Source organism: Brachyistius frenatus, unplaced genomic scaffold (assembly GCF_029030835.1).
Source record: "Brachyistius frenatus isolate BFR_SWC_R1_liver_20210118 unplaced genomic scaffold, ASM2903083v1 Contig_19, whole genome shotgun sequence".
NCBI classification, from domain to species: Eukaryota; Metazoa; Chordata; class Actinopteri; family Embiotocidae; genus Brachyistius; species Brachyistius frenatus.
In genome coordinates this window covers 1,067,572-1,086,898 of record NW_027210618.1, presented here as the reverse complement: position 1 = coordinate 1,086,898, position 19,327 = coordinate 1,067,572, and the positions used below count along the sequence as shown (strand labels likewise).

At 40.4% G+C, this 19,327-nt stretch overlaps 2 protein-coding genes across 25 annotated transcripts in view; both read right to left on the bottom strand.

Moving 5' to 3' along the window:
* Nucleotides 1-4,248, bottom strand: part of cntn1a (contactin 1a) — a 69,743-nt gene extending 65,495 nt beyond the window's left edge. The window contains exon 1 of the mRNA XM_069695251.1: nucleotides 3,950-4,248. The gene's annotated coding sequence lies outside the window, so the exon portion shown is untranslated. The remainder of the gene's footprint in view (nucleotides 1-3,949) is intronic.
* Nucleotides 4,249-10,489: 6,241 nt separating this feature from the next.
* Nucleotides 10,490-19,327, bottom strand: part of LOC138619045 (neuronal cell adhesion molecule-like) — a 77,970-nt gene continuing 69,132 nt past the window's right edge. For 14 of the 24 annotated variants that reach the window (XM_069695224.1, XM_069695223.1, XM_069695233.1 and 11 more), the window contains 4 exons: nucleotides 18,531-18,692; nucleotides 16,045-16,176; nucleotides 15,489-15,567; nucleotides 10,490-12,662 (listed from right to left, as the gene is read on the bottom strand). In XM_069695224.1, the coding sequence (XP_069551325.1) occupies nucleotides 12,416-12,662; nucleotides 15,489-15,567; nucleotides 16,045-16,176; nucleotides 18,531-18,692 (620 nt within the window). In that variant the 3' untranslated portion in view covers nucleotides 10,490-12,415. The remainder of the gene's footprint in view (nucleotides 12,663-15,488; nucleotides 15,568-16,044; nucleotides 16,177-18,530; nucleotides 18,693-19,327) is intronic. The other 10 variants (XM_069695237.1, XM_069695241.1, XM_069695247.1 and 7 more) reach the window with 1 other exon arrangement.

Here is a 19,327-nt window from a genome sequence, read left to right as displayed (position 1 = left end):
AGTGCCGGGAGCAATAATTTAAGATCATTGGATCCACGTGGGCAACAGGGAGCCCAGAAATAGAACATCAGCCAAGCCAAGGCAAAACAAACCAAAACAAATATTATTCAATCAAACGGCTGAATGGTTTTAGAGGAAAGTCTTATATAATACACAACATTAGATGCATTCATAACTAACAGCTATGTTTAGTATGTTTAGGGAAAAGACACACCGCATTTTTGGTTAGAGGTGGAAACTAAATTTGCTGTGGAAACTGTCAGGACATGTCACTCATGTCAATCCAAATTTCTGACGAGACAAGGAGGATTTTCCTTTATTAACAAAAAAAAAAAGTGTATCATACCTTGGCTACTACAGAGAGGATGTTAATAAAAACTTAGCCTGTCACCATATACTTTGACAGATCTGAAAAATTTCAATGGATGTGTGCTTAGTTCAGCAAGTACTTAAGTGTTGTGAAGGAAATTATACAATTCCACTGTGGACATTAATGGTTTCAGCAGGTTGTTAATTTTTGCATCTGAATAAAGGCTACAACAAATTAATATTTACATTACGGATTAATCTGCTTGTTATCTATTGGGTCAATAGTGTGTACCACAAAATGCTGAAATTTTTTCCTAAAGCTGAAGATCAAGTCTTACAATTGTTTTGTCCAAGCTACAGTAAAAAAAAAAATCCAAAGATATTCAGATGACATCAGACAAGAAAAAAATGTCTTACATTTGAGAAGCCAAAACAGCAAATGTAATCCACTGGTAAACTGTCTCCCTTCTAACCTGCACAGCTCTCCTCTCTAACTACTGCCATTGCAAACACGAATCACCATTTTACGAGATGACAACAGAAACGGCTTCAAAAAGAACTAACGACATTTAAATTAGCTTTATAGCTTAGTATGACATTTGGTGGTCGACAGGTGGGGTGTGCAAAGTCTTTTTGAGTTCCTGCCAGGTAGATCAGTCTCTCCACATAGGCTCTATAGGGTAACATGCATGCAGAGCAGGGAGCAGTCCACAGTGGGAGAATCAATGCCTATAGTGCACACTGTATTCAAACAGCCGGGGATGGCCGATGGGGACTGAGGCCCTTTCTCCTCCTCAGGCATGAACAGCGAGCGGTCTGTCTCCAGGCAAACACAGAAGACGTCATGTCTCTGCCTCACTGCCGTACCATTAGTGAATCTCACTATTGATCGCCGCTGTGTAAATTGCTGAGCCATCTATTGGAAGCGCCGAGACGAGAGCATTGCATGTTTTGTCAGCGGGACACAGAGAAGCACGGCACACAGTGAAGGCAGTTGCAGCAATAAAGGCTGGTGTTTGTGCGCATGTCTCTGCACACAATGTTCATCTGCATAGGCTGTCTAGTTCCCTTTCCTTTTACAATGAGACAAGTCCACAGGATGTATTCCGTCCAGCATGACTGACACTGCTTTTAGTCCCAACAGCACAAACAGTGTAACAAACTTGTCCTGAAGCTGCAAAATACCAACTCTGCCAATCTGTTTAACCTTCTCTCAAAATCACATGCAAAATCTGTCTTCTGCTCAGCTTTGACTCTCTGTCCAAGAATTCGTCACCCAGGGCTTGGAAGGACATCTGGAAAAAGATCGAATCTCCTAAAATGACTCTAAATCTGCCTCCGTCTTATATGGCCAACATCCAAGGTTCCTCTTATGCTTCAATTAGGACCATGGTATTTAAAGGACATGGAAAATGGGAAAAACATTGTCTTTCTGAACATAAAAATCTCGTAATGTACTGGATAAATGTGCAGCAAAGATACCCTACCAGAAAAGAACATACCGTCTCTCCCTCTCTCTCCTAGATTCTCATGTTCATGATTTGGATGTTGAATGAAGTGAAGTTTAGATGGGAAGGATAAAGACAGCTCTTCTTTTCTGCCTCAGGTGAGGTTAGCCTGTCCACAACAATATATGGCAGGATGTGTGTGACTGAAACTCTAGATCGAAACAGAAGTAAGTGCATGCTTATGTTGAGTCATTTGACTGTGACACTAATGGGTGCTGAGGCTGTTCTGCGATGCTGCGACGCATCATGGAACAGCAACATCTTGCTTGCAGTGTACTGTGTTATGTAAAATGGTCCTCATCATGCTTGCCACTGTGGCCCCGCAGCCAATGTGCTGGCAGAGAACAGCTTGTTACAAAATTCAAAAGCCTATGTTCAGACATATTTCGGTGCAGAGGACAGGGATGAAGCGAAAGATGCTATGTTGCACACTGTAGGTTAGCCTACTTCTGAGCAGGGTAAATTCATTCACGTAGCATGAAGGAGAGGTTCTGTCCTCGGGGTGTACACAAGGCGGTACAGGATGCATTAGCAGCAGTCAAGCTTGCAAAATTCATAAAGTGCTTCACCTGACAGGCGGCCATGGATTCCCTCTGACATTTTGTGCCACGTTACAGCTCTGATTCAGTGAGGACACACACAGTGAAGAATCTCATACACTGAATGGTAAATACATACTGGGACAAAAATGTCTTGGAGCATAGTGCCCAGAGGTGGTTCGGACATTAATCAGCTGATCATCTTATATATTTGCTTGTACTGGACTAGCAGTAAGAAGTAACAAGTGAAGACACATAGTAAGTTCTTAGTCTGTTCATGAACCTGCATTAATGGTAATTTGAGAGTAATATTCCAAAGTACAAGGTGCTGATTCATTGAATTCCTCCCTGCAAAAAAGCAAAAAAAAAACTCTGGCTCTGTAAGCACCAAATTTGGTGTTATTGATTGAATCATAAATCGCAGTGACACGCTCATTAGTCCATTATGGGAAGTTATGGCGGCTCAAATGAGACTCTGCTGTCTTGAAGCTAGGCACTTCAGCCAGTAGTTAACAGCACTATGAAAACTGTAATTGGGCTTTATCTAAATATCAACCCATTATGTGGTAGAGCGGTCGTGTTGCGGGCAGACATAATGTGTCTTATTCTCTGTGACCAGAGCCAGTGAGTTAATTGAGATCAGCCAGATTAAAAAAAAAAAAAAAAACATTTTCCTGTCAGTGAGCCTCACATAGATGCAGAATGTGACCACAAACTTCACATCTGTGCTTTACTATAAATCAGTAGTTGCATGACTAAAGAGAGATAATCAAAGTGACTGAAAGCTCCATCATCTTTTTACACAATGAGTCAAATAATATACACACTCTACTCCTCATCACTCTGTTTCATCTTGAAGATCCCATTGGAAATCTCTTAAGGACCTCTGGAAGTCCCTGAACCTCACTTTGGGCAACATGTAGTATGTAACAGTTTCTACCCACTGAAGCCTAGTCTGGTGAGTCAGGACGCGCCCATGACACCCTCTCCAGCACCTCACATCACAGAATAACCCTGCAATGGGCCATTACTAAGCATTACAGCTCAATCTGCCAGCAAAGATGACAGAGTCGAACCACACGTCTCAATCAAACGCGGCGCTAACACCGGGACATGCGTTTTAGTTCCACCCCAGATGAAAGTGTCACAGTGGTGCTTCTTAAATCTTTTGGCTATAAGGCAGGCAGCAGTTTGAATCATCATCGGTATGTGCGGCGCTATTAGGCTCTATGGCCTCTGGCGTTTTGTAATTAAACCTGACTTTATTACTCCGACTTTCCAAAGCAGATGTCCTACGCGGGGCTGGAAAAAATATCGCTAAATAATCACATCTGCCCCGTGCAACGGCTGGTGTTTTGGAGAGGGAAGTGCATGTCAGGATGTGCAGCAGATCATATAACACCATCCTCGCCTCCAAGCACACGACCACAGTGCACGCACAGTATCTTTCCGCATCTTTACCACGGCACCAAAAAAAAATTAAAAAAAATGCACAATTCAGTTTCTTCGTATCCAAATCGTTAACATTTCTGCATTGCGGAGGGCTGCATAAGCTACATCCCACTCAGCCTGTTGTAAACAACACTGATTTACCCAGCTGTCAAAATGCAGCGCCTGGCTTGTCTTGGAAATGATGTCCAACAATCAGTGTCCGCCGGTTCTGCCGCGGGCTCCCCTCGTCCTTACCTTCAGCGGCGGGCAGCGGGCGTCCGTCCGTGTGTCCTTCGCGATGCTCTCACCTACTCAGCACCGCATCGCCGGGCGCTCAAGAGCAGGGGAAGAAACTGACGGAGCCGCGGTCCTGTCCCCGTGGATTGGATGGAGGGTTATGGCTGTCAACTTAGGGGGGCGCTAGACCTGCCTGTTCCTCTGGACCGCGGAGCAGCGGCTCCCACAGTGGTGGCACCGAGCTCCGTCACGGCCTCACTTTGCATATGAAGACGTTTTTCTTCATTCATTTAAATCGAAAATGGTCTATTATAGAGGGTGTGTGTGTGTGTGTGTGTGCGTGCGTGTGTGTGCGTGCGTGTGCAACAAGATAGTCTGTGATCAATGGCAAATTCGTGGTTTTCATGTTGGCAAGCGGCCAGTATTTACTCCCTTTACAATTACACAATCCCCGCATTAAATGGTCAAAAAGGTTTACAGTGTCTATATTTATTTGAGGGTTTTGCCGTGAAAACAAAAACATTCTTCTGCCCAGTTTCATGCTCCATTACTTTTTTTTTTTGTTCGTTTTCATGTCAGTGAAAGGATAAGTTTCAGAAATTTAATGAGGTGACAGCAGAGAACTGCACAAGACAATAACTTAACTTTGCATTATCTAGTTGCCTGTTCTGGTTCCAATATTTACAAGGAAAGACAGACAGCTCGGTAGTGAACCGAGCCAGCTCGCTGACTAAGCTCTACTGTAGGTACTACAGGAAATGCCGAGCTTGTAATCAGCAATAATTCACGCAAATTCAACCAATTTTGCAAAATTACAGCGATTTCTCCATTAAAAAAAAAACCGACCTCAATACGAGCTCTGCTGAAGGTATTGCAGCTAAAAGTCTTTCCAAACAAATCCCATGCTGACCGGAAACAAAGCGGAAATACCGGAAGTGATCGGAGTCACGTGAATTGTGTTATCGTGGGAATTAGTAATGTGTTATATTAGTTTTATACACAATTTCAGTTGTAACAGCCTGCACTTCGCTTTTGTGTATAAAGTATGCATTGATTTAATATCATTTAAAAAAAATATTTAAAAATATTTAATATTTTGATAGTTGATAATACATAGGACATCTTATGTATTCTTTAACGCAGTTACTACGACACTTTTACGACTCCGAATCTTTTGGTAGCTTTGCCTGGTTCTTTTCTTTCAGAAAATACAAAAAAGAGGAAATCTAGACTAAAATATTTCTATCTATTTCTGTGAAGTGCAGTGTGCTTCTAATCATATAGGAAGTGCTTATACATATGACTCCTTATAGGTATTGGTTTAAAAAAAAAATCCTTTCCTCATCTTCCAATTACCGTAATTTACCGTAAAATATCACTTAAACTCTACAAATTGCATTGTAACGTTGGAGCGAAATCAAGCACGTTTGATCACAACAATAGCTATTTTCATTGTTATGGTTTTCTTCATGAAACATCCAGAACAAAAACAAGCAAACAAAAAGAACTATTAACACAGGCCAGATAACTTCCACATACAACCACTCTGTTAACAAACCGGCGCCTACTTTAATATCAATAAATATAATAATTTTACCGTTTCACTTTTGTGTTGTTCAGTGTTAATATCCAAAATATGAACGCATATCCAAAACAATTACTGTGATATATGCCTATTGTCAGCTTTGATTAACCTCCCCAGTCCCTCTCTGCTATTTCTCACATCCTTAGATCCTTGCCCCAACTGGACCAGTCTCACACAGCCCTCCTCAGCCCGTGTTACTCTCCACAAGCATTAACCTTCGTGTCAGGTTTTCTGCTTTGTGATGTCTCAGCTTTTGTCCTGTTGTGTCTTGTAATATTTGATCATTGTACAAAGTATAGACTGAAAATGACTGTTTGCCCTGTTTGTTATCAATTGTAGTTCATTTTGCCCCGAGTCTCACAAAAATACACTAAAAGTGTATCAAAGACGCAATATTATATAAAACAGTCCTGAGGCATTTCCATATATTAATATTAACCATATTCATTCCAACTGGCTCATTTGGATTAGTGTTTATTTTAATTTGCATAAGACAGTATCATGTGTGTATTTAACATCCGAAGAGAAATTTCCCCTAAAAATGTTGACATTGCAGTTTGTTTTTGTGCCTCTGCACCAGCGAAAGCTGTGGCCATACATGCCCTATATTGTAGGGCACAATATCTAAAGAACGACTTGAGGGAATTTTCACAAATATGGCACAAGCATTCACTTGGACTGCAGGGGTCAAAGTTCAAGGTCACTATTACCTCATGTCATTCTGCTCTTGTGAACATGATACCTTAGGAACATCTTGAGGAAATTTCTTCTAATTTGGCACAAACGTTCACTTGGACTAAAGTGATTAGAATATGGTGATCAAGATCACCGTGAACTCACATCTGTCCCGTCCGTCCATCCCATTTTGATGAATATGATATCTCGGGGAATTTCCTCAAATATGGCACAAATGTTTACTTGGGGTCAGTGATGAACTGACTGGACTTTAGAGGTCAAAGGTCAAATATCGATGTGACCAAGCATCTGTCCCATTCTTAAGAACACGATATCTCAAGGAACACTGAGCAATGACATTCATTTGGACTCAAACATGAACTGATAAATTTCACACAAATATCTAATAGGATAAAATAAAAAAGTGATGACCTTTTATATCCTAAGGGTCAAAGGTAAATTTTACAATGAAATTATAGTTCTACAAAAACATGTTTTTGACCATTATTCAAATCCATAATGCAGGAACAGAAGGGGAGATTGTTACATAGTCCATATTTGGTTGCTTGCGTATTAACTGTCGGTCTGTTTTTCATCAGGCAGATATCAAAAGGGCATGTCTACTAATTACAATGCTGTGCCCATGTGTCACTCCAAACATGAGACCATCTCAATCCCCTGGGATAAGATTTAAGTCTTGGATGTAAACACCAAACAGCAAATAATAATCTGCTGCGGCAGAAGCCCATAAATAATGCAGGAATCTTTGAGAAAGAGCAGGGTAGAATTAATGGAAGGACTTAGCCTCATTGAATGAATTTGGAGGAACATACATAAAACATTTTTGATAAGTTTTTTTTTTTTTTTATGTGATCAGAAACTGACTTTATATTGAAGTTATAGCCTCATATCAAGTTGAGTGAGGCTTCTTTGCTCCCTGGAGCAATGCTTATCATTGTGACTTTTTGTCAAAAAGGCATTGTTTTCTCTGAGATGGGAACTGTTGTTAATACAAAAAAACAAAAAAAAAAGACATTATCTCCAGCCCAGGGGAATGTCTTAGAAAATCATGACACTCCACAGAAATCACCAAGCCAAAGGGATTTAGTAACACTGAGGAAATTCATGACATCCAAATAGGCCAGCATATTATGTGGCCCAAAAAGATATCATTTTGTGTTTGTGTGTGTACGTGTCATCTAAGCTCTAGATGTATTGAACCCTTAGACAAACACTTTTGTTCCTCTTACAACATGGCAGTGCAAATAGAGACAGATCCTGCTGTTGAATAACACTGTTACAAGGTCGGTCTCTGGGGTGGATAAGAGGAACAGCAAACACCCTGCTGTCTGGAGGAAAGAATGGGTGGCTGTCATCTATCTGCCCGGCAGAGGAGGAGGTACATGGACGAGGCACGGGAGGGTGGGAGGGAACGGAGGAACGGAGGGAGGGAAGCAGGGAGGGTAAATGTGATTGAGCCCCAGTGATCTCTACAGGGCCTCATGCATAGGTAACCCCCCACCCACCAACACAAATACTCATGGGACATATTGGGGCTCTGTGGGGAATAGGAATCGGGGTGTGGAAAGGTTATTATCCTGGTGCTATTTTGATAAAAAATAAAAAAAAATGGGGTAGGGGTTTTGATAGAGAGCGTTAATGTCAGATCGATACAACAAAACACTCTCACTTTTGCACTTTTGTGCGATGAAAAATGTCACCATATGAGCTTATTGCTCCCCTAAGGGGAAACAAGCTACTTAGATTGATGGAAACACTGGTGGCAAAAATGATACCTTCATACCAGAAGAGGTTATTTCCCCACTACAGTTTTGGTTTTCAATTCCAGGCCAACCAAACCTACAGCACCGTTCAAACAGCCTGCTCTTGACAGATGTTTGTGTGTAAGGGAGTGTATGTGTTGGCAAACCGCTCGTCAGCCATATGGAAATGTCACAGAGCAATCATAAACAATTATCCTCCCCAGCTCTCACAGCATCAGAATAGGGCAAATTTACATAAAGCCACACAAAGGCTCTGCCACTTCTATCCAAGGAACAGACGCTCTGAAGCTCACCTCACACTTAAAACATATCAGGAACTAAATGAAGATGTTTTTCCAATACGTGCCTTTGATATTCTTGATTCTGCATAATGAAGGCTCTGAAAGGTCACGTCCTTCACTTGAGCATCTGGGATGCAAATGATGCTCTTTATGGCTGGTCGCTGGTTATTTAGAAACAGAACATCACAACAAGACCATGTAATGATCTTTCCCCTCCCCATTGAAAGGAGACTGGAGGTAGACATAAAACCAGCTGTAGATCAATTCAAACCAGGCTTTCCGCCCAGCTGTAAATCAAGGAGGTGGACACAGAGGAGCTGGGAATGGATAATGGATGCTGTGGCAGACGTTCAGCCGACAGAGAATGGATCCACGAGGAGCGGATGAAGAATGAGAAGATGGAGGGAGGGGGTTGACATGAAGTGACAGGAAAGGGGTGGGTTGGGGTGGGGGGTGGAGTTCAGAAGGGTAATGGGGCAGCTGCTTGTTTGGTGGCTATGATCACCAATCGACAGACAAATAATGTCATTCTGCTGCCATGGAAATAAAGCGCTATGCCTCTTACAGGAAGCGCACATTATTGAGGAATCAGGATGTCAACAGAGGGACAAACAGTCATAGGTGTCCAGACTATCAGCTAAAATAAGGTAATTCTGAATATTCCCGATTTTAATACAGCATTTTATAACATGGTCCAACTATGATCAATACATATGATATTTACATTGTTTTGCTATGAAGGTTTATAATGATAACATTATTAGTAACCCATAGTATCTACAGTTTAAACTGTGAGTATAGAACAGCATTTTCTATTCATTTTTAGATGCCTGTTGCTGAGTGCAAACATCAGTGTAATTGCCTCATATCACTAGGTGGCAGTAAAGTCAAGAGGTAGAATCTGTCAAACACAAACAAATTGATGAGAGAAAACTGTTCCTGAAGGTAGTCAGGTCTGAGATCACTGCTGCTGAGAGAGAGTAATTCATTTTGGTTGAAGTAATATAGACATTGTTCAAGCCTGCTGCAGATCACAGTGATGCACTCATCCTTTTTAAAATGATCGTTAAGTCCAGGCATCATTTTGGAAAACCCCGATTCATAAACATGTAGATTCCACTTTTAATTTGCTCCATTTCAAACAATCTCGTAAAAAATTCCCAAACAACTTCACCCGGGAAAAGGAATTAGTGTACCTGAACGAACAGAAGGCAAATTATCCTTGCCACAGGGAGAGAACGTATTTTCAAGACACTAGACACCAGACTTCCTTGCTTCCTGACACCATTGCTGTGTAATAATGCACCAGATGGTGGGCTGCTCTCTCGCTATTACTCCAACAATATGACCATAATGGAAGTGGAAGTGCCACAAGTGAGCGCCAAAAAGATGGAGCCCAACTGTCAGGTTCCATAAGGCCTTTCTATAGATGCTTCACGCCTAAGGAGGCTGAGGCGTGCGTGGGAACATCCCTCAGCTTCTGTGCGCTTTGCATTTGAAGAAGTAGTTGGGTGTGTGTGTACGTATTTATTTTTTTTTTTTTTACTTCTTTATGATCTTTTCTAACACCAACCATAGGATCAGTAATCCTAATGGAGACTAAAGCCTGATCCCCATAAGACAAATATATTTTCCAAGGTCCTGGTTAAAGTTAAGGGTAACGTGTTTTTATATCCCAGTGGGGACTTTAACGTGAATGCACACATCCCCCTGAAGTCTTGTAGTGAGGACAAAATTTGAAGTCCCAAATGTAGTTCTTGAGTGTTTAGACCTGGTTTTAGAGTCAGAGTTAGGTTAAGGTTGGGGAATGCATTATTTCAATGAGTGTCCTCATGGGGATAGTGAGACAAAACTACTGTATGTGTTGTACATATTTTAGGACAGGTTTTGGGGGCCTGAATTTGAAATAATTTCCTTCAGGTCTATAAAGTTCAAAATACTGTATTCATGACTCATAATATGGGCTGCGGTGTAGCATCCTGAAGCGGCACATCATATTTATTATGTGGTATCATTGTTCGGTAGTGAATGGTTTATGGCTACATTATGTAGCACTCAACATGCACAGACTGAAAAACAGTTTTTATGAATCCCTGCATCTAAATCGGCAATGCCATTTTGAAAGAAGAGTCTGACAATCTAAAGCAGATAATTATTTAATTCATTCATTAAATTTCCTGTAGCCTGAATTCCATACTTGCACTAAAAGGAAAAAAAACAAACTTAAATAGAGACAAAGAAAGAATCTGTTAGTACAAATCTGTTTCTTAAATACAAAACCATTTGCAATACTGTCAGAAAAGAGCATAATTTTAGCAGGATATCGGGACTGCGCAGAGCCATTACAAATCAGAATAATATAATTGTGTGCATCAAAATATTGTTGTTGTACAATATCAAAGTTATGTAATTTGCTGTCAAGCAAATCTGAAAACAATCAGAATTCAAATTCATATTCAATTTTCTGTCCAGTTAGTTACAGTACAATATACACTGTGCACAGCAAGAAAAAAATGAATATGTATATATTTATGTATATGTTCTCTACGAGTCTATTTGTAATACAGTCCTATCAACAAGTTAAGCCATATCATGCACAATATTGCAGCGTAGGCTGCCTTATGAGCTGCTTGTCCCTGTACAATCGATTAAAGTATTTACAAATTCTACACATCTTTAAAAAAAAAAAATTAAAAAAAAAACTTGATGCAAGTTAAGAGAAAATAAATCTTGATCCCATCAAAAGGCCCTCAAGTGTAGTTAGTACAAGTGAACACGTTTTACCTAATAGGAATTGAATAATGTACTGTGTCCTCCACCCCTCCACACACATACACAGAGACACGCACACTCTCAGATATCCACACATTAATACACTGCAGAAATACTCTCAGGTACGGTACATATTGGCTGCAGATGTAGTGCAGCAGAAGAAGTGGTTTGAATAGTGATTTAATTTGATCCAAAGTGGGTTCTTGGAGGAATCAAAAGCCAGTCTTGTGTTTCAAGGCATTGGGAGGTGTCTTTAAAAGAGAAATAACAATAGTATATGAATGAGTATATGAGGTCCACATAGTCCTCTTCTCAAGCTGATCTTGGATGTGAATCCTGCAGTCCAACTATTGTCACTGAACTCCAGAAGGAGATTTTGGAATTGAGTCCTTGTTTGGAGGAAAAGGCACTACCTGCCGAAGGAGCACTGAGGGAAGCTATCAAACCCTCAGCAATCCCTTCTGGCCTTCAGATCACGCTCAATAAGAAGAGGTCACATGCAGGGCAAAGGTCATGAGGTCACGTGACATGCCATGCAGCACTTCAGCTTTCCTCCATTATGGATGCCGTGTAACAGAGTGGTGACAGATGAGGACGTAACAATGCGGCAGTCTCAAGCATGCTGTGCGCACTGCTCCAAAAATTCAGTTTGCAGAATGTTCACTTTATATATACTGTATATTTATATACACATACTTTACATGATCTGCCCTGTCGATTGTAAATGCATCATGGAATTTCATGTAATACATTCATGCAGCTTACATTACATGAATGTATAACATTGTTACAGATTCCAGTACAAGCTTCTGGGTTGGAAACATACATGGAGTAAAAGTAATTTACTGTAGACACTGAAGACTATTTGAACATAGCAGAATATATAATATACATGAACAGAAACAAATATAGTTCAGACAAGCACTGCATAGTCCATATGGAATTCCTGGTAAGAATGCATCGCTTGTAAATATCAAAGTGTTAATGGGTATATATGGTTTAGGTAAAACTGGGTATTTCATGTACTTTTAAAATCAAAGTTCTGGTTGAGCTATTTCCTTCCTGTAAGCTGCGCAGGCTATAATTAGCTATAGGTGTCCAAGCTTCTCCATAAAGATTTCCAAGTGGAAACATAAATGTCTTTAATGAGTTGTCCGTGTTTCATGTGTGGAACTGGGGATGGATGTATGATCGTAAAGCCATGCGGTGTTGGGACAGCCCTCTAAAAGAGATGTGGGGATAAGATGTGAGCAGTCACTGCAGCGCCTCATAGTGGTTTGTGAGGACCGCGTGGCTACACAAAAGAGTTCAAGGAGTTCATGGCATTTATAGGGGATGGGGCCTCCGAGCTCTCGTGGCCCTCGGCAGTGTCCCTGCTGGCACTCTTCCCACTATACTGGCCGATAAAGGAGCCATCCTCGTTGAACTGTCCGTCTCCTCCGTCCCCGTAGTCAACTAAACTGTCGTCACTGTCGTCTCGCTTAACTGTCCCATTAGATGGCGTGCGGCTCCCTTTTAACGGTTTATGGTCCTCATTGTCACTGAAGGAGAAAATAACATGCAGGTGTTACAGGTGAGATGATGTGAAAGATGCAACAAGGAGATTAGTGATCACTTTTTTAGATGGAGCACTGAACTGCCAATTGTTGCTTTTACCACAACCAACTGTGAGTTTGATAATGGCAAAATCATCATGTGAATATGTAGCAGTGAAAATGTTTTCCCACTGCACCAGAAGTACATTTGAATTTGCTCCATGTCTAAAAAAACGGTATCTGTGAATGATTAGTTGGTTTCCATCAGGCAACAGGGGAATAAAGCTCAAGCAATCATACCCTGTTCAAATTCCCCCCTGAAACCAAATATGAAGTGGTAAATGTGTTGTTTGACAGAGGCATTTCCCCCCAAAACACAGAGGTTGTAATGAAAAACAGAAATCCAACGCAATGACGTGAATAAAACTCAGAAAGCAAGGTTTTCAGCCAAACATCCCCCAAAGCAAGCATGATATTAATCACAAATTGGCAAAATGCATGAAAAAGTCTGCAAAGAAAGTTTTCTTTGGATCTCAAATAGTCAGAAACATTCCACATAAATGAGTTGAACATCAATGAGATATGATCACAAAGCCATCATAATGCTGAATTGTTTGAAAATTTAAACAGAAGACATACTGATCAGTATAAAAAAATCATTTTAAGCAGCAGATTGATGACTTGAAGGATTTGTCGAGGCACTGCACATGATGAAGGCTTTATGACCAAATATTAAACTCGATGACAGCCGTGAAACCTTGCGAGCATTTTTCTCCACAGTGACTTCATTATCCACTGACCCCTTTCACATGCTAGACTTACAAAACAATGACCCTCGATCCCACCACCAACACACCATCATCGCCCTTACCTTTCCTGAGACCTACACCCCTTCGATCGGATGAGGACATCCAGCTGAGATCCCACACAAACAGTCATTCCTAGACATTATTGCACTACGCACACACTTGAGAAGATATTAAATGTCTATATTAGTGCCGTGTACAGTGGAGGTGCAGTTTGAACTTCAAAGTATGCTCCCCTGCAGTCAAACAAGAACAGCTCGGTTGAGTTAAGTTCTGCCTTTATTGACATACTGTAAGGTTCCAGCTGAGCGCAATGAAACAGCATGGATATAAAGAACACTCTCACAAAGGCACCATAATATTTGAACACTTTGCCTTGTGATTTGCCTGCTGTGTTTTCTGAGTCGATGTCCCAATGAGAAGACCTTTTGTAGTTGAAATATTGTAGATTTGTGGTATTCTGGATTTTTTTTTTTTTTTTTTTTTTTTTAACTATCAAGAAGATCAAAACCAATATTATACAGATCCCACTAACAAGTATTGTCTGTGTAGCAAAAGCCTGATCCAGCTTATTCGTCTCTGTTATGCACATCCGACGTCTAAAACCTATTAATAACACATTCACAAGCCACCAAGTTACACTGGGCAACATGTTCATTCATTACAATGCACAATGGCATTGTTATTGAGTTGATCTCACATATAACATGCTGCTGTATTAAATGCTACAAGCACAAGTGATCTACCACTGAAAGTAGTCCGCAACAAATGCACTTTACTTTACCTTTTGAGTGACTTTTTCCAAAAACTTTTTCAAGCTGTATTCAGTGAGAAAATTGGAGCAACGAGCCACAGACAAGCTGAAGTATTTGGGCATCACTGAGAGATGGACTATAATATTGTTGGTTTTGATCTTTTTACAGAATTTGTAGTTAAAATAAAAATGTATAATATCACCATTCTTATCCTTTAGTACTAGTTTGTCTACAACTAGCCTGTTATAAACAGCATTAACCAGGTCTTGTACTCTGTAATGATTGCATCCCTCAAACATGCTGATAATTTCATATTCGATCCATATGCATATATATACTGTATATCTATATATAAACAATAATTTCATTCAACACATTATTGCCCAGAGCAAAATTTCATATAGTATATCAGATTTTAAAACCATGCATATCACATATTATATATCTATATTCTGTATATATCAATATGCGTTTATTAAAGCATAAAATCCATAGAACAGATTTATGTATACATGATACAAAAAGGAATATAAAATATAAAAGCAAGACCATCTTATAAATTGACTTGTAAAAAAACAATATTCAAAAACTCTAGCTATACAGAATTAAAGTGCTTCATTGTTCTTTATTCTGCGTGCGATTGGAGAAGCAGCCTAGATAGAGGATGCTAACAAGAATAGCTGGGTATCTGCTGTAAGTTTGCAAGAATGATCCTTTGAATCCTACCAAGGTCATGTATGTGAGTAGCAATACACTAGGCAAAGTGTTAATACTATACTGTATATACTGTACATACAATGAATATGAAGAGCTTATTAGTTGGAATGGGATTCAATGCTTGGTGTCGGTTTAGGATGTGTTGCAAATGAATGTAGCTTAGATATCTTTTCCGGACATTTTTAAACATCCAAAACCCCAAATCCCTTAAACCTGAAGAAACCTGCTTCTCAAATGACACCACAATGTCATGTCAAGCACACATGTTAGAGTCCAACTCAGGTAGCATCCAGGACATCCCAGAAGCTAGAAAAAACAAATGTTGTGCTTCACGGAGGTGGAAGTTCAGATCGGGGGCACTTCCTCTTGGTGTTATGACTTTCTGTTGTTGGAGATGTATTTATTGGTCAGCTGTAACAGTTGAGAAGAGGGAAGGAAAGCAGAGCTCCAGCCCAGCCAGAGAGAGCAGATCTGGGCGAAAAGCGGGCACAGGGCAAGGGTTGATGGGTAAAATGGGCTCTGGGGGCGCCAGAGTCCAGGGCACTTTCTCTCACCTGTATTCCCCAAAAGTACAGTCATCGTCTTTCATGGGCTGGAACTCTGGGTCTGTGTGTGCATCCTCCTTCTCTTTAACTGGCGAAAAAGAGGACAAAAATTCAGGCACGCTAACTTATATAGATGCGAAGGAGACAATCATTTTCTCGTCTTGCGTTCTGAAAGTAAAATAATGTATGTATGTATGCAGTCATTATAAAATGAAAAATATTTTGTTATAATGAGATAATGTTGGCGCTAAAATGAGAACATGTTCTTATGAGAAACAAAAGAATATCATTATGCTAGCCATACACTGCAGTAGGAATCTGTATAGAAATCTTTGTCTGATTAGTATGCTTTGAGAGCCAAAAAGGCAAAAAATCAAATCTTAACATGCTATTAAACAAAACTGAAAGCATTAAAGTGTGTGTTTATATAAGAGTGTGTGTGTGTGTGTGTGTGTGTGTGTGTGTGTGTGTGTGTGTGTGTGTGTGTGTGTGTGTGTGTGTGTGTGTGTGTGTGTGTGTGTGTGTGTGTGTGTGTGTGTGTGGTAGTGTTTCTGCTTCTACTCACCAGGGTATTTCCCTCCTTTATTTCTCTGGATGAAGCAGATAATGAGAAGGATCAGGATGAGCAGAGCAATGGCACACATGAGGCCAATGAACCATCCCTGAGTAGCGATGTCCACCTGTCTGCTCGCCACAGCTGGCCACAGGAAGAGAGGAAGACTTAACATTTATGATGGCACTCTTTTGCCATTTTTCCCCGGTGGCAAGGAAAAAAAACAACACTTATCTGTAATTATGAGCTAAAACAAACAAGGAGCATCAGGGTTACACATTGTTTTAGCAGATATTGTATCTACTAGTTAGAAAATCCAGTTCATGAGCAGATCATGATTGCATGTTGTTACTGGCGAAGACCACTTTCATGTTAGACAAGTTAGAAATCTGGAATATACGAGGGTCAATCAAAAAGTTTAGAGACTGCCTGTGTTGCGTGTGAACCGTGCACAGAGAAGTTATAATCTTTGTAAGTAAGTACTCCCAGTTTTGTCGCTGTCAAAAGCAGCAGTTGCACATCGGTGGGTGATTCTTTATGCACCTGAAACTTGAGCAAAAAGCATCAGGTCATCCTGAAGTCACAAGAACTTACGACGCAAGACACCACTGGTCTACAGATAAACTCCAAAAAGCTTTCGTGTAATAAAACTCACCAGGCCGAATAAACAAACAGAAACTCTCCTTTCGGCTCGGGTTGGACTCCGTCTCATGCTGTGAACCAGCTGACCTCTGACACTTCCGTCAGCCCCACAAGGTGAAACTATCCAGACCACTAATGTCTGCTGCCCTATAGTGGAACAATGGTACAATTCCACAATGGCAAACTCAGTATTCAAGCTGAAACTATATTGCACATATAATGTTTTATTCTCTGTTTGTTTCTCATGCAAATTAATAACATTTTTGTACATATCATTAATGTTTATAAGCCTTGCTTATATAGTTAATCTTCAGACTCTCTGCCTGTCTTTAGTGACTCATGTTGGCTAACAATATAAACTTGTATTAAGTATTTGTGTAACTGATATCAACAAGTGTTTAACTTCAGTCATGGTGGACGAATAATGAACTTGTATTCTTAGCTATATTTTTATCAACCCCAAGTAAACTTTAAGCCAAGTGAAGAACGCCTACTTTTAATTGCAACTAATTGAGTTTAATTATCGCCTGTAACTGACGACGCCGTTGTTTACTTCTTTCTTTCGTAAGAAGTATTTTTGATAATTTATACTGGATTTGATAAGTCCAGTCATCTCTCAACCTGGACAAAGCTCAGAAGATCCTTTTTGCCAAAGCTGACAGCTGTTGCATCACTGCAACCTGGTCATCGATCCTAAACAAGACCCAACGGGACCAGCAGAAAAAGCCTGGATGTCCCAGCTTTAGAAATCCTGTTCATCACATCCATGATCCATACACTACAATATATATTCATAAAGATTATTCTTGGTGTAAATATTGTTCAATAAATATCCTTATAGACCAAGCACTTGTTTTCGTGTATTTCCTAGAAGATATTGAAAGAAATCCCTGAATGCAGAAGTCACGGTTCAGACTATGTTGACTGATCACTTGTATAGGCCTATACAGCCCATTCAAATTAAAACTTGCTCGACAGAAAGTGGTGCCCCGAATATAAATCGAATCCGCTACACTATAGACATTGGCAACAGAGACCCTTGAAATGTTTTCTGGAAGCTTGTGGTTATGGAGCACTGAGCCTGGAAAGGTGTTTTGCGTGACATTCACATTTCCAAAGGGTGGAACGTCATCGTCCAGAAACGAAAAAGGAAGTTCAGGTTCGCAACCAGTTGGATTTTCTTTGACAGTCATGGGGTTGGGAACAGGGAATTTGTACCTTCTGCCAACACCGTGATGTTTTGAAGTGTCTGAGGGAAAACATTCGGTACAAATGACCTGAAGTTTGGCACTTGTGTTCTTCAACATGACAATATGTTATTGCTTCCCTGTGCTCCATGCACGTCTTGGTGCTGCACATATTTTGCGCACATCATGAGCAGTCTTTGAACTCTTTGATCCACCCTGGTACTAACAGGGACTTGACCCCACATTCGTAGTAGTAAACAAGAAAACCAGTGAAACACAATCACAGATACACATACAGACAGTCACAATTACACACAAACAAGCAGGTTTACTGTGGGTGATATTAGGTTGGATATTCTAACACCAATCACACAATGAACTTCTATATTAGAGTAATCGATTTTTGTAATTCGCAAATCTACATTACAAGACTGACATTAATTATGGTAAAATTAAACCATAAAATCATGCACGCTGCTATTGGCTGTTTCTACATCACTACAGTGCATGCCTCGCATACAGAGTGACCACAACACATCTGTCAAACCCATGCTCGACTGGGTCTAATTACACAACGGCACAAACTACGACACATGCTACACACGCCACAGTGCTGAGACCCGGCTCGGCCAGGCCGAGGTGGAGGCGACCACTCAGGAAGTGCCTCACCTGGGACCGTGACCAAGAGCTCTTTGGAGCAGTGGGGCGACTGGTCGTGGTGACCCTTGGCCACCAAACGCACCCTATAGGAGAGGCCCCCCTTTAAGTCTTTCAGCATAACGTTCTGAGAGCCATTCACAAGCTCTTTCTGCCACTCCTCTTCACCTTCACCTGCAGGAGGGACGTTCATCAAGAGAGGTATGTTTGAGGGAGCGCACACATATTCAAACGGGCCATGGAGATCATGACATTATGGGAACGAAATGGCTGAAAAAAACACCTACTGGTATGGCATTACACTGCAGGCAATAGTTAATATTCATGTAGTTAAAAAAAATCCATAAAGTCTATGAATTAATTATTATGGTGGTCCTGAAAGCTCAATCCACTGCAGCTTGAGAAAATACACAAAAATTGAGAAGACCATTTTGCCAATATGACAATATGTGCAGCATTTAGAATGAGAAAACATAGCTAAGTGTGTAAAAGCTACAAATTGCACAGAACAAAATGGAAATGTCAAATATCAAACAACACACTGAAAAGTCACAAAGATGCTCAGAATATACAGTATAATGTTGTCTAAAAAACGTGTTGCTCAGTCATTTCCATTGTGTCCTGTGTAAACTTCAGAGCGTCTGTATTTGGATGGGTTCTCTCACTTTTAGCCATGCTAGCAGGATCCTGAGCAACCACTTTGGTCCAGGTTATAAAAAAAAAAAAACGTAAATACAATATCTACTGTATGTATCTACTGTATGCCATGAAATGTGGTGCAGACATTCATGATGTGACCCACTGACTTT